The sequence below is a fragment of the Pteropus vampyrus genome, unplaced genomic scaffold (assembly GCF_000151845.1).
Source record: "Pteropus vampyrus isolate Shadow unplaced genomic scaffold, Pvam_2.0 Scaffold400, whole genome shotgun sequence".
NCBI classification, from domain to species: domain Eukaryota; kingdom Metazoa; phylum Chordata; class Mammalia; order Chiroptera; family Pteropodidae; genus Pteropus; species Pteropus vampyrus.
In genome coordinates, this window is record NW_011889181.1 from 914,222 (window position 1) to 934,722 (window position 20,501).

The 20,501-nt window shown below is 40.1% G+C and overlaps 1 protein-coding gene across 3 annotated transcripts in view; it reads right to left on the reverse strand.

Moving 5' to 3' along the window:
* RAI14 (retinoic acid induced 14) overlaps positions 1-20,501 on the reverse strand; it is a 137,709-nt gene that overhangs the window by 94,368 nt on the left and 22,840 nt on the right. For all 3 annotated transcript variants that reach the window (XM_011380713.2, XM_023523680.1, XM_023523679.1), the window contains one exon: positions 19,897-19,979. In XM_011380713.2, the coding sequence (XP_011379015.1) occupies positions 19,897-19,932 (36 nt within the window). In that variant the 5' untranslated portion in view covers positions 19,933-19,979. Of the gene's footprint in view, positions 1-19,896; positions 19,980-20,501 lie in introns of those variants that run through there.

Here is a 20,501-nt window from a genome sequence, read left to right on the forward strand (position 1 = left end):
TCAGAAGCCATTTAGTCCAGTGTTTCTCAAGCTCCTTCACTGATAAGAATCACTTGGATGGGATGGGTGGAGGAGGGGTGGAAAGAGAGATCCTCACTGAAATACAGATTCTCAGGCTCCTCCCAGACCTACTGAACCAGAATCTCCAGGGAGGGAAGCTGGGGATCCCTGTTTTTGAACAAGCTCCCTAGGTGATTCTTAGCAACAAGTAGTTTGGAAAACATCGAAATCTAATTGTCCATCCAGCCTGGCAGTCTCAGCAAATCCATGAGCCTGGGGCCCTGGAAACAGTCAGTCCACCCAGAAGCAGCAAGAGACAAAAAAGTTCTTTCTCATAGTGAGGCAACTTCTGTCAGAAAGCCTACCCCACAGGCAGAGGCCAAGGGTGCCTTCACCGTAAAGGAATTACAAAAGGAATTATGAATCAAACCAAGTGCTTTAACCAGACAGCTCCATCACATGAACAAATATGATCATATAATATCCGCTCATTTCCTTAGCAAAAGCTTCAGAATAATTGTTCTGTACTTTTTCCAATATCACTCTACCAACTAGGACATGAGTTTGACATGTGTCAGCAGTCTCTTGGACGTCTGAGCACTCTGTGCTGTGTTGGGAAGTGCTCCAGTAAGGTTGCCTTAAGTTGGTTGAAGGCCTTTATTTAGCCTGTGGGTGGATGGATTTTTCTTTAAGGATAAAGTATAGCTGCAGAGGGAAAGGTGTACTGTACTCGGTGACGTTTAGAAGTCAACTATTTTGTACACCTGTTTTCCTGTCCATTGCAGCGTTTCTTTCCTCCAAATAAATACATGGAGGACCATATAGTTACTTATATTCTACCAGCCTAGCAGTTCTGGAACCGTGGGTGATCTAAGGATAAACTTGTAATGAATGAATGTACTCTAGGACTAATGCAGGATTCTGATTTCATTTGCTATGTCGCTCAGGCTGATACTGAGAAAATCCTATGAAGAAGAGGGATGGGAGGGGCTTAGTTATACCAGAAACTACTTGAATCTGGCATACCCCATCCACAGAGGAAAATGATTCTGACTTATAGTTTGTCTGTTGTTACTTTCTGAGTGAAGAATTAAACCCTCGGAATGTAATGAAGAAAAGAACGAAATAAACATATTAAAGAGAGATTCTTTTCCATGTTCTGGTGTTGTGGTTTGAATTAAGTTCCCTAAAAAAAAAGATGTACTGAAGTCCTAACCCCCAGCACCTCAGAATGTGACCTTATTTGGAAATAGAGTCTTGATAAGCTCATTAAGTTAAAATGAGGTCCCTAGGGTGGGCCCTAATCCAATATGCCTGGTGTCCTTATTAAAAGAGGAAATTTGGGTAGGGGCAGACACAGAGGGAAGACAATCATGTGAAGGTTGAGGACTGGAATGATGGATGCATCTATAAAGCAAAGACTGCAAAAGACTGCCAGCACCTACCAGAAGCTAGGAAAAAGCTAGAAAGACTGGTTTCCGGGGGGAAACAGGGCCCTGCTGATACCCTAATTTCAGCCTCCAAAACTGCCAGACAGTAAATTCTGTTGTTCTGAGCCGCCCAGTTTATGGAACAGCAGGCCCTAAAATAACATCGTTTAGTTCAAGCCATTTCCTTATAACATCAATGAGATGTCTTTAGAACCTAACTCTTGTTTTATCAATCGGCTTACGGTAAAAATTTTGCATTTTTTCACTTAAAGTAGCAGAAACTATCAATGATGTTAAGTGAGGAATTGCTGTACTTTGTTATGGCAGCTCTAGCAAAAGAATACAATTGGCTAGTGGGAATGTTATTTCCTTGCCAAGGTCAAACTCAGGGTCCCTGGTCTCAGACTGAAGATATTTGCCCATACAACTCAGTCTCAATGCAGACTGAAAGAAATGCAAAAGACCACTTGAAAATAATTTAAATTGCATTTAAATTCAGGCTTTAAATTTCATTTGCTTTCTCCAGAAGGGTTTGAAAACCAGATTTTTCCACTTGTTATCAATGGGCGTTGAGGGTGGGGAGATGGGGAGAATTCATTCTGATGCCACTCAGATCAGGATTATCTACAACTGCTTCCTGCTACATGAACACCTGGATCAGAGGTTGTCAACACTCTGAACAGCACAGTCTCCCAAGGAGTCTGAAAAGTACCCAGCCCAGGCTCCTCTCCAAAAATTCTGATTCAGTTGGTTTGGGGGTGGGTGGAGTGATAATAGTTTTGTTTTGTTTTTGTTTTTTAAGTTCCCCAGGTAATTTTAATGTGCAGCAGGAGTTAAGAACAACTGCCTAAGATGATATGGGTAAAGTTTTTTTTTTTTTTTAAACATCAGTGGGGAAGGAAAAAACCCCTCCAAACCTCAGAAATACTAGGAAAACCCATCCTGTGTGAAACTGACACTGAGTAACTATTGACTTTGAAAGTTGATTTTAAAAATCAAATTTGCATATGATTAATTGTTCCACTATTGACTAATTGGCAATGTTTTAACTTTACCCCTCCAGGAAAGCTCTCAGGCATCTAATTTTACCTGTGGCATAACAGTCGTTTATATTTAATCCCACCCTCTGTAGTTTTAATAGAAAATCAAATTTTATCTCAGTTTAAAAAAAAAACTACCAATATTTTCACCATTGTGACTTTGCAAAATAGCCAAGTATCTAAATCCAAAGATACCTACCGCCTATGAAATATATTATAAATAAATTTAAGAAAAAGGTTTTTGGTTTTGTTTTGTTTTGGTGAAAGGGCAAGGTAATTATTTGACAATTGTTTAACAGTTGACACATTTATACAGTCAGAACACTGCAAACTTCTTAAAACCATTTAAATTTCTTTCTACTGTTTCATTACTTTAAATATGGTTCGAAAGAGTATATTAAATTATATCTTCAATTACATGTAGATAAAACTCAGAAGCAGCTTAGCTTTTATAAAAGCTACTTCATTTCTTGACAAGACAATCTTTACTCAAGCCACTTCAGAAACAAAACATATCTGTAAATATAGTAGCCATGTAAAACAGAAACAGCCCTTTTCTTCCTCTCTTTCCTCCTGCCTCGCCTCAACTTCTCTTTCTTCTTTCACCATTTTTCAAAGCTTTGATTTTCCCCGTGGAGAGAAGGTCAGAGACTTGGAGATTTCCTGTCTACAGCTTTGCTTTGTGCTTAGAGAACCACGAAAAAAGACCTGCGTATTTCAAGGGAAGGTCATTATAATCACTACATACAATAGGATCACATTCTTTCCTCCCTGTTTGCTCGTAATTAGTAGAGATTACAAGAAACGTTATGCGCAAGAGGAAGAAGACACCTTCTGACGAGGTACTAAGGAAGACTTGAACACACTCCTATTAAATGTGTATTCTTTTCCCCAGATGCTCATGGGACCTTGCACAATTCCAGTAAAAATAAATGTACTGCTTTCAGACTCTCTTACAGAAGCAATTACCAGTGGACACAGAGATGGATGGGAGCACAGGGAGTTGGAAAGAGACTTCAACAGGAAATACAGACTTTTAAAGCTTAATGAGAGTTTCGAGAGCATCTTATTTCACCAACGTGGAAGCCCAGGGAGGTGCACTGACTTGTAGCAGTCACACGCGTAATTGGCAGAGCTGAGATCAGTAAATGTAGCCTCTGTTCTGTCCACAAAATTGTCTGCCAAGTCTTGACGCCACCCAGAAGAAACGAGAAAATGTTGAGCCAGCCTCTTTGCCTCTCTGGCCTCATGTTTTATATATTTATCATCTCTTAATATGCTATAATTGGCGAGGGGAGCTGTCAGTGTGAGCTGGAGGTCTTGATTGAGTCACTGCCTCCTGTTAAAAGGATGAAAAGCTTTTCTGGAGTGGAAAGAAGATATTTTTCATGAAATGCAATCACACTACAAAGTTCAAGGTCAAAGAACCACGTGCACAGAAGGGGGCACAAGCATTACTTCTGTGCTCATACGATGGCACAGATAACCCGGCCTTTTAGGCTGAGAAAAACACTCCTGCTGTAACAGGAGCCAGGAATGAAGAGTGAACTACATAGATTAGGAATAAAAAGGTCCCGGTCTTTTGTGATATAGCATAATTGTACAACGGGCCCAACACCAATGCAATCTCCTTCTGAAATGAAAAATTTCTTCCACAAGTCCAGAACTCCACAGCGTAAGTATCACCTTTAAAATGTCAACATAAGTTTCTGAATATCAGCCTCAAATCTATCACTCAGCCTGAGATATTCTGAGTAAGGGCCCACCAAATACACCAGAAACCATATAAAGGCAGAAAATAATCCTTAAATGACACTATATTTATGTTTACCTTAAAGAAATCTTCGATGTGCTGTTTAATGAGTAATTTTTAATACGGGAAGATGTACACATTCCATGGGTCTTATAAAGCTAAGGATGCTGAAGTGGGCAATTTAACATTTCAAGGAAAAGTATAAATTATGTGAAGGTCAAGTCCCTTTTTAAAAAGTATATTAGGAGGCATTACAAAAATAAGGAAGTGGTTATAAATCTGAGTTCCAGGAATGATAACTCCCTTGTATGGACAGAGAAAAACACTGGGGCAGAACAATTACATTCCTATGCTCCGAGAACACTTGACAGAAAAAAAAAACACACGAAAGCCAAAACACAGCATTAAAAAAATGCACTTCATTGAAATGTTCCATATTGAAATTAGTGTTGTTAAACCAGCATCTATAAGTCAAATTCCCCTTAAGTTCAGAAGGCAAATCGCTTATTCAAATACAGAGCATGTTTGTATACATCAAAAGAAAAAAGAAAAGTGGCCATCAGTGGGTCCCACAAAGGTGGGTGGCTGGTAGCTTCCAAGCGTGAACCCTCAGAATTGATCTTGCCAATGTAAAGAAATGACTGAGGGGACCAGTATCATCTCGCGTTTGGACTTACAGGTGCGAGGTTTACTTTCTCAAGTTTTTTGTTTTCATGTTAGAGTCTAACAATGCTACCCAAGAGAAATGTAATGCAAGCCATGTTTTATATTTTCTGATAGCCATCTTAAAAAAAAAAAAAAAGGAAAAAGAAGTAGATGAAATTAATTCCATTTTATAAAACCCAAATGTTATCATTTCGGCATGTAATCAATATGAAAACTACTAACAGGATATTTTACATTCTTGTTGCATACTAAGTCTTCAAAATCCTGTAGAGTTAACATCACATCTCAATTCAGATGCTACATTTTTATTGGAAGTAACTCGACATGTATTTAGATTTCATGAAATTTACACTTGAAAAATAAATCCACCTACTCAAGTTGTTTCAAACTTCAAGCTTTCCAATGTTTGAATGGAGTATTCATTTTTAAGTTTAAATTTATTAAAATTAATAAAATTTAAAATTCAGTTCCTTAGTCACTCTAATCACATTGCACATGCTCAGCAGACACGTGAGCAGGTAGCTGTAGGAGTAGATAGCACAGGTCTGATATCACCTTGTTCCACATTCACAGAAGGAGGCATTTGTTAACTTCTCACGGAATATAAATCGAGCAATAAACAAACCTTGAAGTCAGCCCATAAGGAGCTAAAAATAACTTCTTCATTATCCATAACATTTATAAAATTCAGATAATGGAATATAAAAATAAAAGAAACATTTAAAAAAAAACAGATTGAATGGATGGGGTCTACAACTGGGGATAGAATTAGAAAGTATTTAGAAAAGAGAAGTGAATATCTTAAGCATTTTTTTTCTTATTGAATCCTCACAATATCCTAGGAGGACAGGACTAGTCTAAAATTCTCATTTTACTATGTAGGAAATAGAGGCTAAGAGAGGTTAGAGATAGTAAGTGGAACATGAAAAATTAGGGCTTAACTAATGAACAATCTTAACTCTTAAAGGATACTTTCTGGATTCTGTGCACAAAATACTGCCCAGCCAGTCAAGTAATTATGGATACTGATTCCCTTGTAGAGTTTAGGAAAGGCAGATAACAAAGCACACTGATAGATGTGTTCATTTGTACAGCTCTCCATTGTTACTGAAAGTGCTATAATCTATAAATCTTTCACTCGAAGTGGTGACACAACACTCTCTCAAAGGACAAAGAATCTCTGTGGGTGGATCCTTGTCATCAGCAGATAAAAAAGCTTGTCATATATAGTATGGATTAGATCTCAAACTATTTAGCACCAGAATCTGCTTGGAGTGGGAAGTGGGGAGGGGGCTTTCCGGGGCCCCAGGACCAGAATTTCTGATCAGGCGAATCTGAAGGGAGTCCAAAAATTTGTATTTCTAACAAGTTCCCGGGAACATTGATGCTGATGGTCCAGGCATCACACTTGAAGAATGACTGAACTCATAGAAAAAAACATAAATGTACCTGAATGAGGTAAAGAAAACCACCACGAGTTTTCCTAAGTACCCTGTTCATTAAAGCAATTTACCAGGCTTGTGACTGCATCAGCAGAGGGCCTAAAAAGTAACTGCTGGATTCTGAGATGTGCTGAATGCCACAGGTTGTAGACTTCTCCTACTTTCAGGTCAGAAGATACAAAAATGCAGACCTGGGCACCAGAGGCTGCTTGCTTTATCCCAAAGCTACTGAAGCTCAAACTTCAGCACCCCTTCACTTGTATACTCTTCCAAGACTAGCAATGTGCTCACATAGTATATGTTTTCTTTTGGGGGAGGTAAAATTTGTAAAGTAAAATCTGGTATTTTTAAAAGAAAGACTCCCATATATTTTCGTATAAACCTTAGGCTCCACAAAACTTGAATCCACCCATAGAGACCTCTTACCCTGTTCATATCCTCCAGATTTTTTTCTATGAAGGGAAAAAAACACTAAAAAAATTTTAAACATCACAAATATGTTTAGAACTTGCTTTTATCTTTTAATAATATACGAAACAGCTTTCTTTAATAGCTGTCTGCAACATTTTTAATGGCTTTGTAATATGTACCCAAAAATATACGCAGCCAATTTTTTTTTTACTATAATACTTAAGTGGTTTCTAGTTTTCATAAATTTAAAAGTATTGCCACGATGAATATCCTGAAAGCTGAACATTTTTGCCCAACCTTATTTCTTCAGTATTCCCCTAGGTAGAAGTATTGATATATATCATATGTGCTTGTGTTTCATTTGCTTTAATTATACAACATAACTTGACTTTCTACTTAATTTATTATATGTACCTTCCCAGTTACTGCATACTTTTTAAGTTTAATGTTTTTAACGACTCTAGAACATTCCTCTCTATGAGTGTAACACCTATTATTTGCCTAATCTTCCAAAATATGGGTTACTCTCTATCTTTCATTAATATAAATAATACTACCAAAAAAAGGTCATTTTTTAGATTATTTCCTTCACATAGCTTCCCTTAAGTGGGCCAAAAATGATAACGATGGCTATCCCAAAAGTATTGTTTATATAACACATATCTGTAATAAAGAAATGAATGTGCCAACAGGATTCACAATGGGTTTGAAAGTTACAGAGTCTCAAAGACATGGAACATTCTCTACAATACACCTAACTAAGGCCATGAACTAAGACCTATCTGTCTGTTTTGAGAGCTTATCTGACTACTCTGGAGAATTCTTCCCCAGCTAGGAGCAAATTGTCCAGAATATTTGCCAAACTTTGGCCAAATGACTCACAAATATATAAAAATTGAATAACAGTGATATTAGAGCATCCTTTAAATGAGACTGAAACAGTCATCTCATCATAACCAGGGCCTGAGCACTGTTTCGTCTCCGGTAACAAGTGGCTGCATTTTTAATCAGTAACATTCAGGGTCTTCTGTGACCAATGAGACACGGATGTCAGTTAGTAAATTGGGTCTAAATTTAGATGTGTTTTGCCCATGGAACATAGGCTAGTTCATTAGCCTACTCCAGGTCTAAGTTCATGACTTAGTTCTAGTTAGTGTCAATCTCTAGCCACTGGAGATCCAGCTATAGATACAAAATAATTTCACTGTCTGAGTACAAAACATGTACACAGGTAGGTTGCACGTAACAAGCCGGGCCCTCCAACGATGCTTGTTCATATCACGTAACACAATTAAAAGTGGCCAAGAGGACATTCAAACCATCCTTAAGGAAACTCACCCAAAAAACCCTCTGCACTTTTATATCCATTCGTGACATGGGGAGAATAGTAAATACTGAGCCAAGAGGGGCAGAGACATGAGGTGACAATGAACTGCCAGTATTTTCACGTTGCTCTTGGTCATTCATCCAACACAGCACCTGGTGCCTGGTGCTGGATGCTGCAGATGGAGCGGGGACGATGATTTCATCCTATGAGGACACAGAACTGCCTCTGACACCTAAATCCACGAGCTCACTGTGAGGGAGATGAAAAGGTGGCTTCTAAATCCTCTCGGAAAGGCAAGAATCTGCAGTGCCAGACTCTCAGGACTTCCTGGCTGAACACTCACCAGAGCTTACAAAACAAACTACATCCCAGCTATTCAGAGGGCACAGCTATGACCTGTCCCAGCGCTAGAATCGCCACTTTAGGGACATCTGGGCCCCAAACTTTCACAAGCACAGCCAACCTAGTCTAAGTTGTGCCCTTTGTTATTTCAAAAACAGAAAACAAGACAAACATTCTGAAAGTCTCAGGTCCCCATTTGCATTTTAGATCCTCCTCTCAACCGCCCCATCCCTCCCCAAAACAGGTCTAACTGCTTTGCTTCCCATATTCTCCCGCCCTCCTCTCACCTGGGCACCAAAGGCTTTCAAATCGACCTTGGGAATCTGGCTAGCAGGCGTGGCTGAAGCATGTTTTGGTCAAAGTTTATCCATGATTATCATCTGTCAGTTGTCACTGGAAATTGTAAAAGGAGAATTTGAAACCCAATTCCAAGCTTTTATTTGGTTGGCAGGAATCCTATTTTCTATCTCCAACAGTAAACACCTGTGCCTATCAGCAATCACAGACACTGTGGTGAAGGTGTGGCTTCTAGAGCTAGAGTCCCCTGCACAAGTCCTGGTTCCGACTTCGCCTTTGTGATTTGGACAAGTGTTATGGGTTGAATTGTGTCTTCCCATGATTCATATGTTGACATCCTCACCTGCACTACTTCAGAATGTAACCTTATTTAGAAATAGGGTCGCTGTAGATGTAATTAGTTAAGATAAAGTTATTCTGGAGAAAGATGGGTCTCTAATATAAAATGACTGGTGTCCTTGTGAAAGGGGGAAATTTGAACAGAGAGACCCACAAGACCCACAAGACCCACACAGGGAGGGTGCCATGTGAGGATGAAGGCAGAGATCTAGGTGATGCGTCTATAAGCCAAGGAACGCCAAGATTGCTAGCAAACCACCAGAGTAAGAAGCGGGGCATGGAACAGTCTCCCTCACAGCCCTCAGACCCACTGACATCGTCATCTGGGACTTCCATCCTCCAGAACTGTGAAACAGTGAATTTCTGTCGTTTACGCTCCTCCATTCGTACTACTTTATTATAGCAGCACTAGCCAGCTAACATAGCAAGTTATCGCGTCGCAGTCTTCTCATCTGTAAAATGGGGATGAGAATGGTACTCCTAATAAAGAAGAATAAATAAATTACAATTTGTTAAGTTGTTTAGAATAATGCCTGGCACAGAAGTGCACTTGAATATTAAATAAATATTCTCCAAACATTCTTTTTAAATCAAACAATTTCACTTCTTTTTTTTTTTTTTCTTTTGTTTCCTAATGGCTCTTCCCACCAAGCTGCTTAGTGAAAGGCAATCATGAGCCCACACCAGATTTCTCAGGAGATGAAGGGCCTTATGCTGGCTGGCATGCCGGAGCAGGGTGTGGCCTTTGTGTATCAACAGGAATCTAGATTTCCTCCCTGCTCTTCATCCCACACCCACTCAAAGGATCACATCCTTTCCTTCCCCAGAGCAGCCACCACCCTGGCCTTGGCCCTAGTCCTGGCCCTTTTCTCTGCCTAATCTCTCAAAACCCCCAAATCATCCTCCTACCCAAAATGCAATCAGCTCTAAACCTCATTCTTCAGTTTCGCCTGCCCCACCCACCCCCCGCTTTCAATGCTGTGCAGAAGTCCGTCCCTCCCATCTTCCTTTATTTTCTATGACTTGTCCATGTGCATCTCTTCACTCAGCATCTCCTCACACCCACCTCCACCCTTGACGTCCCCTCACCAGTGCTGGTTTCCTCTGCTAATCCTAACCTACCCAGTCAGGAAGGCCCAGCCCCAAACTCAACTATTCTCTGAATCCCTCTCTAAACTCCCATGGTATTTAGGGCCTGGACTCCTGATTTTGTTTTGAATGACACAAACCTCGTACTACTTTGACTGTTTCGTGCATGCCAATCATAGTCTCCCGACTAGACAGTAAACTTTTTGAGAACATCCATTCATCACACACACTGCTGAAGACCTAATGTCAGGCACCATGCGAGGCATCAGGTGACATATCATTAGCTACTATTTACGAGAATTTACAGTATGCCAGATTTCATCCTAATCCTCGCGACGGTGCTTTAAGAGAGGTGGTGGCTCCACCCTGGTTTACAGATCAAGAAAACCAGTGATGAGAAAGATTATGTAACTTGCCCAATATCACATAGATAATAAGGGATAAAACTGGGACAAGATAGAAAACAGAGCTGAGAAACAGCGCAATGGGTCAGCTATAACCAGAACCCAACGAATGAGGCTTAAGACATTGTCCATTTGGAAGATGTCAATAATTATATGACATAATATATATATGACAATGCCATATGTATTATATATAATAACTATACTATAATTTCAGCTATATCTCTCTCTGAAGGCAAAGCTGTTCATTACACTTATTCATGACTTAGATTAGATAGGTGTGTCTACCGAGTTTGTGGATGACTCAATGTGATTACGATAAGAGTCAGAAAGTAAAATGAGGTGAAAGCCAGAGCAATAGATTTATTGAACTAAGGTAAATTTAACAAATTTAACTAACAAAATAAAATTTAACTAAAATAAATATAGTGTCCTGCATTTGAGTTCACATATCCAACAGCACGAGCACATGAAGAAACAGGGCTTTGCAAGCAATAATGGTAGAAAAGAATCAATAATAAACCCCACATGAATCAAGAGGGGAATGTGGCTACAGAAAAAATTAACATGATCTTAGGTTATAGCAATAAAGCTTCATGTCTGGAAAGTAGAAATGCCACACTATTTTAAGGTGGTTTTTTTGGCCAACATATCTATGATGTTTTGCTGAGAATGATAAGCCCCGTAATTTGAGAGTCAAACTGGCATATATCTCCAAATGAAATTGATATAATTAAGAATCTTCATATTTCACAATTTCATAAATTACATGTTGACCGAATACATGAACTCGGTGTAACTGACAACTAAGTTTATAATGTATAACTATAGGCTGACATCATTCCCCAACCTTCCTATGAAGATGTGAGATCAGGTAATTACAGTTCCTATCCGTGTAAGCAATTCCATAATGATGACCGTAAATGGTATACTTAACACAGGCCCTGTTAATCCCACCTCTTATCAAACCAGGACACCCAGCATATTACTGGAATAAAGGGAAAAGCCTAACTGATAATCTAATGCCACCAGCTGGTAGCACTTAGGAGCAGTTTCCATTTCTAACATGGAAGAGGGAGTTAACTTCACCCGAAACGGCATGCTGCGATAGGACAATGGGGACCTGGGCAAATAGCAACCAATATTCACTTCTGGGATAAAAGTAATCAAAACTACGAACATTTGTCACATCTTTAGCATCCAACTCTCAGATGAGCCTCGCTGTGGACGAAAATGCCTGTGGTTGAGTGTTTTTGTTTCCTAGGGCTATCACAATAAAGTATCACAAACTAGGTGATTTACACAACAGAAATGTCTTGTCTCACAGTTCTGGAAGCTAGAAGTCCAAGATCGAGGGCTGTGAGGTAGAATCTGTTCCATGCCCTTCTCCTAGCTTCTGTTGGTTTGCTGGCAATCTTTAGCATTCGTTGGCTTATAGAGGCATCACCCAGATCTCTGCTTTCATCTTCACATGGCATTCTCGCTATGTCTCTTCACATAGTTGTCCCTCTGTGCCTGTCTGTCTCTGTGTCCAAATTTCCACTTTTCATATAGACATTGGTCATATTTGATTAAACCCATCCTAATGCCCTTATTTAAACCTGATTACCTCTGTAAAGACCATACTTCCAAATGAGGTCACATTCTGAGGTACTAGGGGTTAGAACTTCAATATATCTTTCAGAGGAAGGGTGGCAATTAAACTCATAACACTGAGTTCACCTTTTTCAGTATCCATTCCTTCTTCCCCTTGAGGTTTAGCTGGTTTCCTGGCTGCCAGGTAGAGAAAACGTTTGCCCTGCCTCCCTTGCAGCTAGGTCAGGGCATGTGACTAAGTGCCAGTCAGTTCCATGTTGAGGGCAAAGACTGTATTCTTAAGAGTCACATCCTTTAAAAGGAAAGATGCTTGTATTTCATTCTCCCTCTTTCTGGTTCCTTAAGACTCAAATGCAGAATATGCAACAGGAACAACACTCTAGACCAGTGCCGTTCAAAAGGATTAATGCAAGACTTAAGCCATTTTGAAGTTGCTAGCAGCTGCATTAAAAATATAAAAAGAAACAGGTGAAATTCATTTTAATGTATTTATTTAATCTAGTATGTCCAGAATATTAGCACTTCAATGTACAATTATAAGTTTATAAGATATTTTACATTTTTTCTTAGTGTAAAGTCTTTGAAATCTAGTGTGTATTTTACATTTATAAAGCATCTCCATTTGGACCATCCACATTTCAAATGCTGAGGAACCACATGTGGTGCTCAGCTACTGCAACGCCCAGTGCAGCTCTGGAAGGTGGCAGCAGAACGTCATAAAGGGACCTGGGTCCCTGGATGAATCTAAGGGGCAGTGCTATCCTGCTGGCCCTAGAGTGCTCAAAACTTTTACTTGAGAAGAAAACAATTTCTATCCTATTTGATTGCAGGGTATTTTGTTATAATAGCTTATTCTATACCTAAATAAATAAGCCCTTGGGACCTCGCAGAAGGAGCTTGCGGCCTCTCAGTTATAAAACAACCCTCTGAAGAACGGACCACTTCATGAGTTCACACTGACCACCATGAAAACAACCTCGAAAAGCACAGCCTGAATTTGAAAAATTGCCATAGAAACATTCTCAGCATTGGGAAATACATCTCAGAATAAACTCATCCAAAAAGCATACGTGGTTCCTCAGGCTTTTTTTCTTTTCTCACATTATCAATCTCTATACTCTCCGGCCAGCTAGCCCACTGGACAACCCAGGAGGAAAGAGGGGAGGTAAAGACGATCGGATCATTTGGCCCCCAGAGAAAATAGAAAATGAAGCCATTCCAGACAGTGCTTCCCAAAAAGTGAAAATAGTTTTCATTATTGTGATAAAAAGTAATGACTGGATAATCAAGTTGATCAGAATACACTGAATTTTCTCATTTAAAAGGAGGTAAGGAAAGTTAAAACTATTGTCATCTTTATAGACATACTGGGCCTTTGGCTAATGCTGACACCTATTGCCATACCAATGAAAATAACCACCACTATACAGCAAAGATCTTTGGGTGGAAACCCAACTGAAAATCTCCACACAGTGAATTCAGAAGCAATTTCTATTTCATTCCCAGGGAGAGGTTATAAGAATTTGTCAAGTAAAAAAGCACCAAGGTTAGCAAAAGTTTGAAATGATTAGGTGATTAATTTAGAAGAAAGAGCTAAGAGGTAACAACCTAGATGATTCACTGCTGTATAGACCAGAGATTTACCCAAGTGTAGAGACCATACGGGTCTCTAGCTGCAGCTGGAATGGTATCGGGTTTAAACAAGAATTATTGGAATTATGGTCTGGGGTAACTAGAATGAAGCTGTGATATAGTTAGCCAGAAACAGGGCTCCATTCGGAAATAGATTTTTATTGGCTCTGGAGTAGCATCTATTCTCTCTTACTTTAAAAGTAAAGTCGGAAGTACGTTTGCCTCTCAGGAAATAAACAACCTAAGATTTTCCAGATCCTTCTCTGCCAGGGGGAAGCACACCAATATTGGTGAGCTTTGTGACTATAGATATCACTCGTCATGATGTAAAATCATTGTACCAGTCTTTATACTTAGGACAATAGGGTAGAATTTATTTCATGCAGTTTGAAGCTTTTAAGATTTAGGAATGTGAACGCCCTGTCAGCAAGTGTGTGCAGTGGTTGACAGTGCAAACTCTGGTGTCAAGAAAAACCAGGGTTCAGATGTGTGACTCTGGACAACTTACTTAAATTCCCTGGACCTTAATTTCTTCCTCTGTACAATGTTATAACAATGATCTTTACTTGATAGAGTTTTATAAGCATCACATGATAAAGAGCATGCAAAAGGCTTGGTACAGTGCCTGGCACATAGTAAGCATTTAATAAATGAGAACTCTTCTCTTTATTTCTGGTGTAGTAGGTCAGCGATTAGTATGTATTTACTCTTGCTATGAATATTATGTATGAGGCAGTGACACTCACTAAACCATTGTGATACTCTGGTCTCATTCTATTAGACACTGAAAATACTCTAAAGGATTCAGGAGCTGAAGTCTATCTGGGTTCATGCTCAGTGGCGGAGTGCCAAGGCTTTGGAGAAACTGCTCCAGGATGGAGAGGCATGGAGGTATGTTTTGAATTGAACTGTACCCCCACTACCCCTCACCCCAAATTGATAAGCTAAAGTCTTAAGTACTTCAGAATATGACCTGACCTGGAGCTAGGGTCTTTAGAAAGGTAATCAAGTTAAAATGAGGTTATTAGTTTGGGCCCTAATCCAATATGGCTGGTGTCCTTCTGAAAGATGGAAATTTGAAGCCAGATACACACAGAGAACACCATGTGAACATGAAGGCAGAGATCGGGCTGATGCATCTACAAGCCAGTGACTGATTGCCAGCAAACCACCAGTAGCAAGGAGAGACATGTACGGATTCACCTTCACAGCCTCACAAGGAACCAGCCCCCCTCCCCCGACACCTTGATCTCAAACTTCTAGCATTCAGAGCTATGAGACAAGACATTTCCGCTGTTTAAGCCACTCATTTTGTGTTTATGGCAGCCGTAGGCATCTAATACAAGGTGAAATCAGGCAGCAAACAGATTGCCTATTTAAGAAGGGCTGACAAGACCTGGAAAATATGCAGCATGACACAAACCTGACCAAATTTCTCTCTAGAAGTTTACAAGAGTCTCATATCTCCACCCACAAAGGTCACCTCTGATGTATTTTTAAATTATGTCTATGAAGAAAAGAGGCTTGGCTTTACAATAGATTTGGCCAGGGCTCCTCCATCAATAGACCTGGATTTTAAAGACTCCCATTTGTGTGTGTGTGTGTGTGTGTGTGTGTGTGTGTGTGTGTGTGTGTGTGTGTGTGTGTGTGTGTGTGTAGGGAGCCTTGGGCATCTGTAAAAACGTATTCTAAAGGACTAAAAACTCCTTGAAAAAATACCTTGGCAGAGATGTGATTATTGACCTTCAAGAGAGCTGTTCTCTAAACAGGCAAGAAATTCAGACTCCTGTCTGAGTGGGATGTGTCTGGTTCTTCAAGATTCACGGGGTGTGTGCATTTCTTTGGCTGAAAGCTGCAATCGTTAGTAACTGCTGTGTAAAGAATACCATCAATTTAATCTGTCATGGAGCCGGCCATTTTGAATTGGCTGCTTTGATTCTTTTTTTTTTATGGAATGTCCGGTGCTTTCCTATTACAATGGAAAACATAATTGGGAACAAATCTTTCATAAAATTAAACATACACCCACAAAGTAAACTCTGAAGGTCTCGATCATGTTTGAGAGGTATGTCTCAAGATTTGTTACAAAGATCTTTCAATCCCATTTCCCATCCGTCAACCTCCACCCATTTCACTCAAGGCACTAAAAATTGGCATTTACAAAGAAATTCCAGAAGCCTGAGCATTTTATTAGCAAAGGGAAATCCCAGACTTCTTGGCCTCATTTCTCATGATGACAGCTCATTTTTCCATGTGGAACCACATACTAGTTGCTGCAAATATTTAAAGAGGTAAAGAAGTCACTTTCAAACTGTGCTCATAAAAGATATAAATAATGACGATTTAAAACTGTGCTCATTTTATAAGCATAAAAATCAATGATATCCATTTTAAAAATGAGAATGAAATATTTATAGTATTCTTAGTAAAAGACTCAAAACCATGTCACTCTCCTGGGCTCCTGAATGAAGAATTACAATCTCACATGTCAAGGGCAATTTTTTGAGACAGAGTCTACCCACTGTGCTACATGGCTGGTTCCCCTGCATTACTTTCTTCTCCCCTCCCTAATCACCCTTCCAAATCTTACCCATCCTCTACCTGAAAGAAGCCCTACCTCTGCAGAGCTCTCTCAAATGTTCCCATTTCCAGTGATTCACCCCTCTCTGAAAATCTACAGCATTTACCATCCAGACCCCGCAATTTAACAACTGGTTGATACCATTCTAAAGGTCCCTTTAATATCTCTTCTATACGATCCGTATTTTTGCCTTAATTATTTCTTGAGTGTGATCTTTCTCCTCCCACCTCAGTTTGTTAGTTTCTTAAAGACAAGAACCATACTTCACATTCTTCTGTCTTCTCTCTACTATCTAACCCAAGTATATGGATGCCCAAAATAAAATTATAACGGGGAACTGAAAAATGCCCTCCGCTGTAGAAGGACAAGTGTTTAGCTCCGTAACTGTCTTTGGCCTCTGTGGGTAGTCTGCAGGCTCCCAAATGCATTCAGGGATTAAAGCAACTAGATAAGGACATTTATCTGACCACAGTCCACAGAAAGAGGTTCAGTCCCCTATTACACTCACATAATCCCACCTTTGATGTGGTAGCCATCTAAGTGTTTCAGAAAAGACACTCGGATTAAATCTCTACCCACATGGTGGTCCTGGGGTGGCAGAGTAACCTGAAGCCCACCCACGGGGGTTGGGGAAGGGGCTCCTTTGGGCCACTCTTGTCCTTTTTCACTCCTGGGTTTTGCTCTCAGTGGCCACCAGCTGATCAAGCTGCAGACCTCCCAGACACAGGCTGGCTGAAACGCGATCACGCCAGTGGGTCACCTGCCTTCTCTTTATGAAAGCACGAACATGATCTGCTGTCTCTCTTCTTCCTACCCCCCAGAAACACAAAGAACCCTTTCTTCCTGCTTCCCCTTTCAGCCTCACACAAAGACAAGCAGGAAAATTTGATGGCCGATGGTTTAGGTTCCTTCTTTGAGAAGGACCACTCGTTTCAGATAAAGATTATAATCTGGCTCATTTAACTGAATATAAAAGTTTAAAATTTGTTTTTCTTGTAACCAGTGATTACATATACATATACAAAAAATTTCCAACCAAAAGGCACACATTGAAAAGCCAGCCCCTCTTCCTACCCACTCCCAGCTCTGTTTTCCTCCTCAGAGGCAGCAACTGTTATCAGATTATTCTGCCCTCCGGATGATATACACTTTTCCAATCCCACTTTTTATCGTGGGTTTCTGATTAAGAGAAAGGAATAAATATTTATGAAGCATCTCCTAAGTGCTAGGTCCTAAAATGTGAGTTTTACACGAGCACATTTAACCTTCATAACAACTTTGTGAGGCTAATATTTTCTCCACTTCTCAGCGGAGGAACCTGAGGTTCAAGAAAGGTAAGAGATTTGCCCAAGGCCACACATCTAGGTCCAAAGTCGCTTTTCCAAGCTACTGCCGGGATTGCCCTGTTTCAGAAACTCAAATCTCCAGCCAAATTCCCTCTCTCAGGAAACGTGGGCTCTGGAATCGGGCGACTTTGGCACAAAAACTGGTTGTTCAGCTTAGAGCTCGAAGGAGCCAGACGAGTTTCTGTGCCTCCCTAGGTCTCAGTTTCTTCACCTGTAAAATGAACCTAAGGAGAATACCTGCCACATAAGGTTGTGGTGAGATTAAATGGTTTTACATAAAAACTTGGCATAGCACCTGACATAACAACAAATACTCCATAATGCGTAGTTACTATCATCACATAGCTGATGAAGAAAGCGGGGTTCGAAGTGGTTTTCCTTTTGTTTTTATTCCCCCGCATTTAGCTGCACAGTGGTATGGTTCTGAGAAGCAGTTTGGGATGAGTTTGGGGAGCCATTTGATATTTTCTGGCCCCATTATACCAATTTTTTTTGTTCTCCTTCCTTAAAGCTTACTCTTCCAACATTTCTTCTCTTAGCACGAACTGCCAAACTAACAGCCTTTCTGCTGCCAAACCCCAGAAGCTTTTAATAGTATTATTACCGTGAATTTTTTTATTGTGGTAATATTTCAGTTTTTATTTAAAAACTAGATTCCAGCAACACCCTCCCTATTGTCACCAGTTTTTAATTTTTAAACCAAAAGTTTATGCACCTATCATTTTCCCCTGCCTCTATTCATATATCATGCAACTCCAGACTGATTAAATTTTGCTAAAATAATCTCAACTTGTATAAATGGAAGCTACCCAAATTCCCTTGGCATGGAAAAGACATTTGTTAACCTGGTCACAGAATTTGCAAACCCAGATCTGCTCAGCTGGGCAACATTTTCCATTTAACTACCTTTTCCTTCTTAGCAGAAAGCCAAATGAAATCTGTAGGCTATAGTATCATATGGCCAGCAGATGAGGAGGTCGAAGGGGGTTTCTCAGGAGAGTGGCAGAAGGAAAGAGCTAACAAAGTAGGTAGTCAAGGCTTTCACTGGCCAAAGGCTAGTTGAATGACGTTGGCCAAGTCATTTCACACTCTCTGAGCTTTGGTTAACTTACCTGAAGAATGAGGTGAAACCAGCTTTGTTTTAAAAGCCCTTTCTAGCTCTAACTTCCTTTAAGCGAGACAAGATTCTGCAGTCATCACACAAGCATCTTCTCTAGTCTGGGTCTTATCACGGCAGTAAGTTATATGTCATGATGCAGCCTCAGGAGATAAGCTTCAGCCAAAAGGAGGTGTGTGTGTATGACATGTTAGCCGTAAAAGACACAGCCTCCATTTATTGCAAAAATGTGGTTGTGCCAAGCTGTCATATAATTCACGGCAAAGCAATAAAATCCAGGTTCACCTTTAATTATCTAATGTTAAATGATAACCAAGCAAGCCCATTATGAGGGTGACATATCTAGAATTCCATTGGATACCCGTCTATGAATTTCTCCCATTCAATAATTCTACTCGAAGCATCTGGAATGCAGCTAGTACAAGACTGGAATCTCAGCAGGGTTTATGAGGTGACCTTTTGTTAAAATATCATTGTGTATAATCCTGCTGCTGTGTTATTTTTTTCCATTTTTTCCTCTGGGAGACAAAGTTTCATAATGCTGACATCATAGCTGGTTCCTCCAATCCAAAGTCTTTTAAGACGGGTAACGAACAAGTAAGAACCCCAGGAATTCAGGGGGAGTGAAGGTGCAGGCAGCAACAGATGTTATTGTTTTACCACAAAAGCCTTAGCAGTTAAAAAGAGCTCCCTAAAGCTAAAGATGAACCATACGAATATGTATTTCCTTCACCAGTCTCATGAGACTAGCTTCCTCTAAAAAATGACATTCTGAATCAGATTTGGGGAATTTAAAAGTGCTAAGAATTTTACTGATTCCTTTCTTTAAGATGTTTGACTGTTCCTTTCACTACAAGGCACAGACTGCAGGAATTTAAATATGTCAGTTTTGAAAGCTATACACACAAACAGCAAGGAACCTGGAGCATGCCGTTCACGAAAGCCACCCCGAGCCGGGGCCCAGAGTGCTCTAGTTTCTGTAGTTGATTAACCCAGCGCCTTATCAAGGCAGGAGTGGAGGACCGTGCCTGCAGCTTCGGGAGCACAGCAGGAGCAGCCAGACGGTGAGTCACCGCGTACTTACGTCGCTCTTCCTGAACTTCGCTTTCAAGCTCTTCATGTTTAGTCCATTCACCTTCCAAAGCTCTAGAGGAGATTTTTCAGCACCTAAGCAGAGAAAGAAAGAAATTAAGTATCTCAGGTTTCCAAATCAACACTACAGACATCCTCCCTTGATTGGCTCACAATGTTGGGCCCTGGGCAGGAGATTGGGGTTGAGTTAGTAAGGTGGTCGGAGTTAAGAGCTATGACGTGGTAAAGAACGTATATTTTATCCACCCATGATATTACTCCCTGGAGCCTTCTGACATTTTTAAGTTAACCAAATCTTTAAATTTACCTCAACTTCCCAAACATTAAAAGTAGAACAAGTTTAAGTCACTGCTTAACCGTCATTATACAAAACACAGTTATCTGTATGCCAAACTAATACCTCTACAGATCCTTCATGTGACAATTATACCATCCACCACCTTTTGAAGGGTCACCATAGTGAAAAATGATAAGGACAACAGTTCATATTTCCAGATGCCACACATTCCCTATTTATTTTTCTCAGTGTGGTTTCATTCTCCCCTCTAAATGCACAGGGCAGTTAGTAAAAATGCCAGGAACAACAAAAACTCCCTC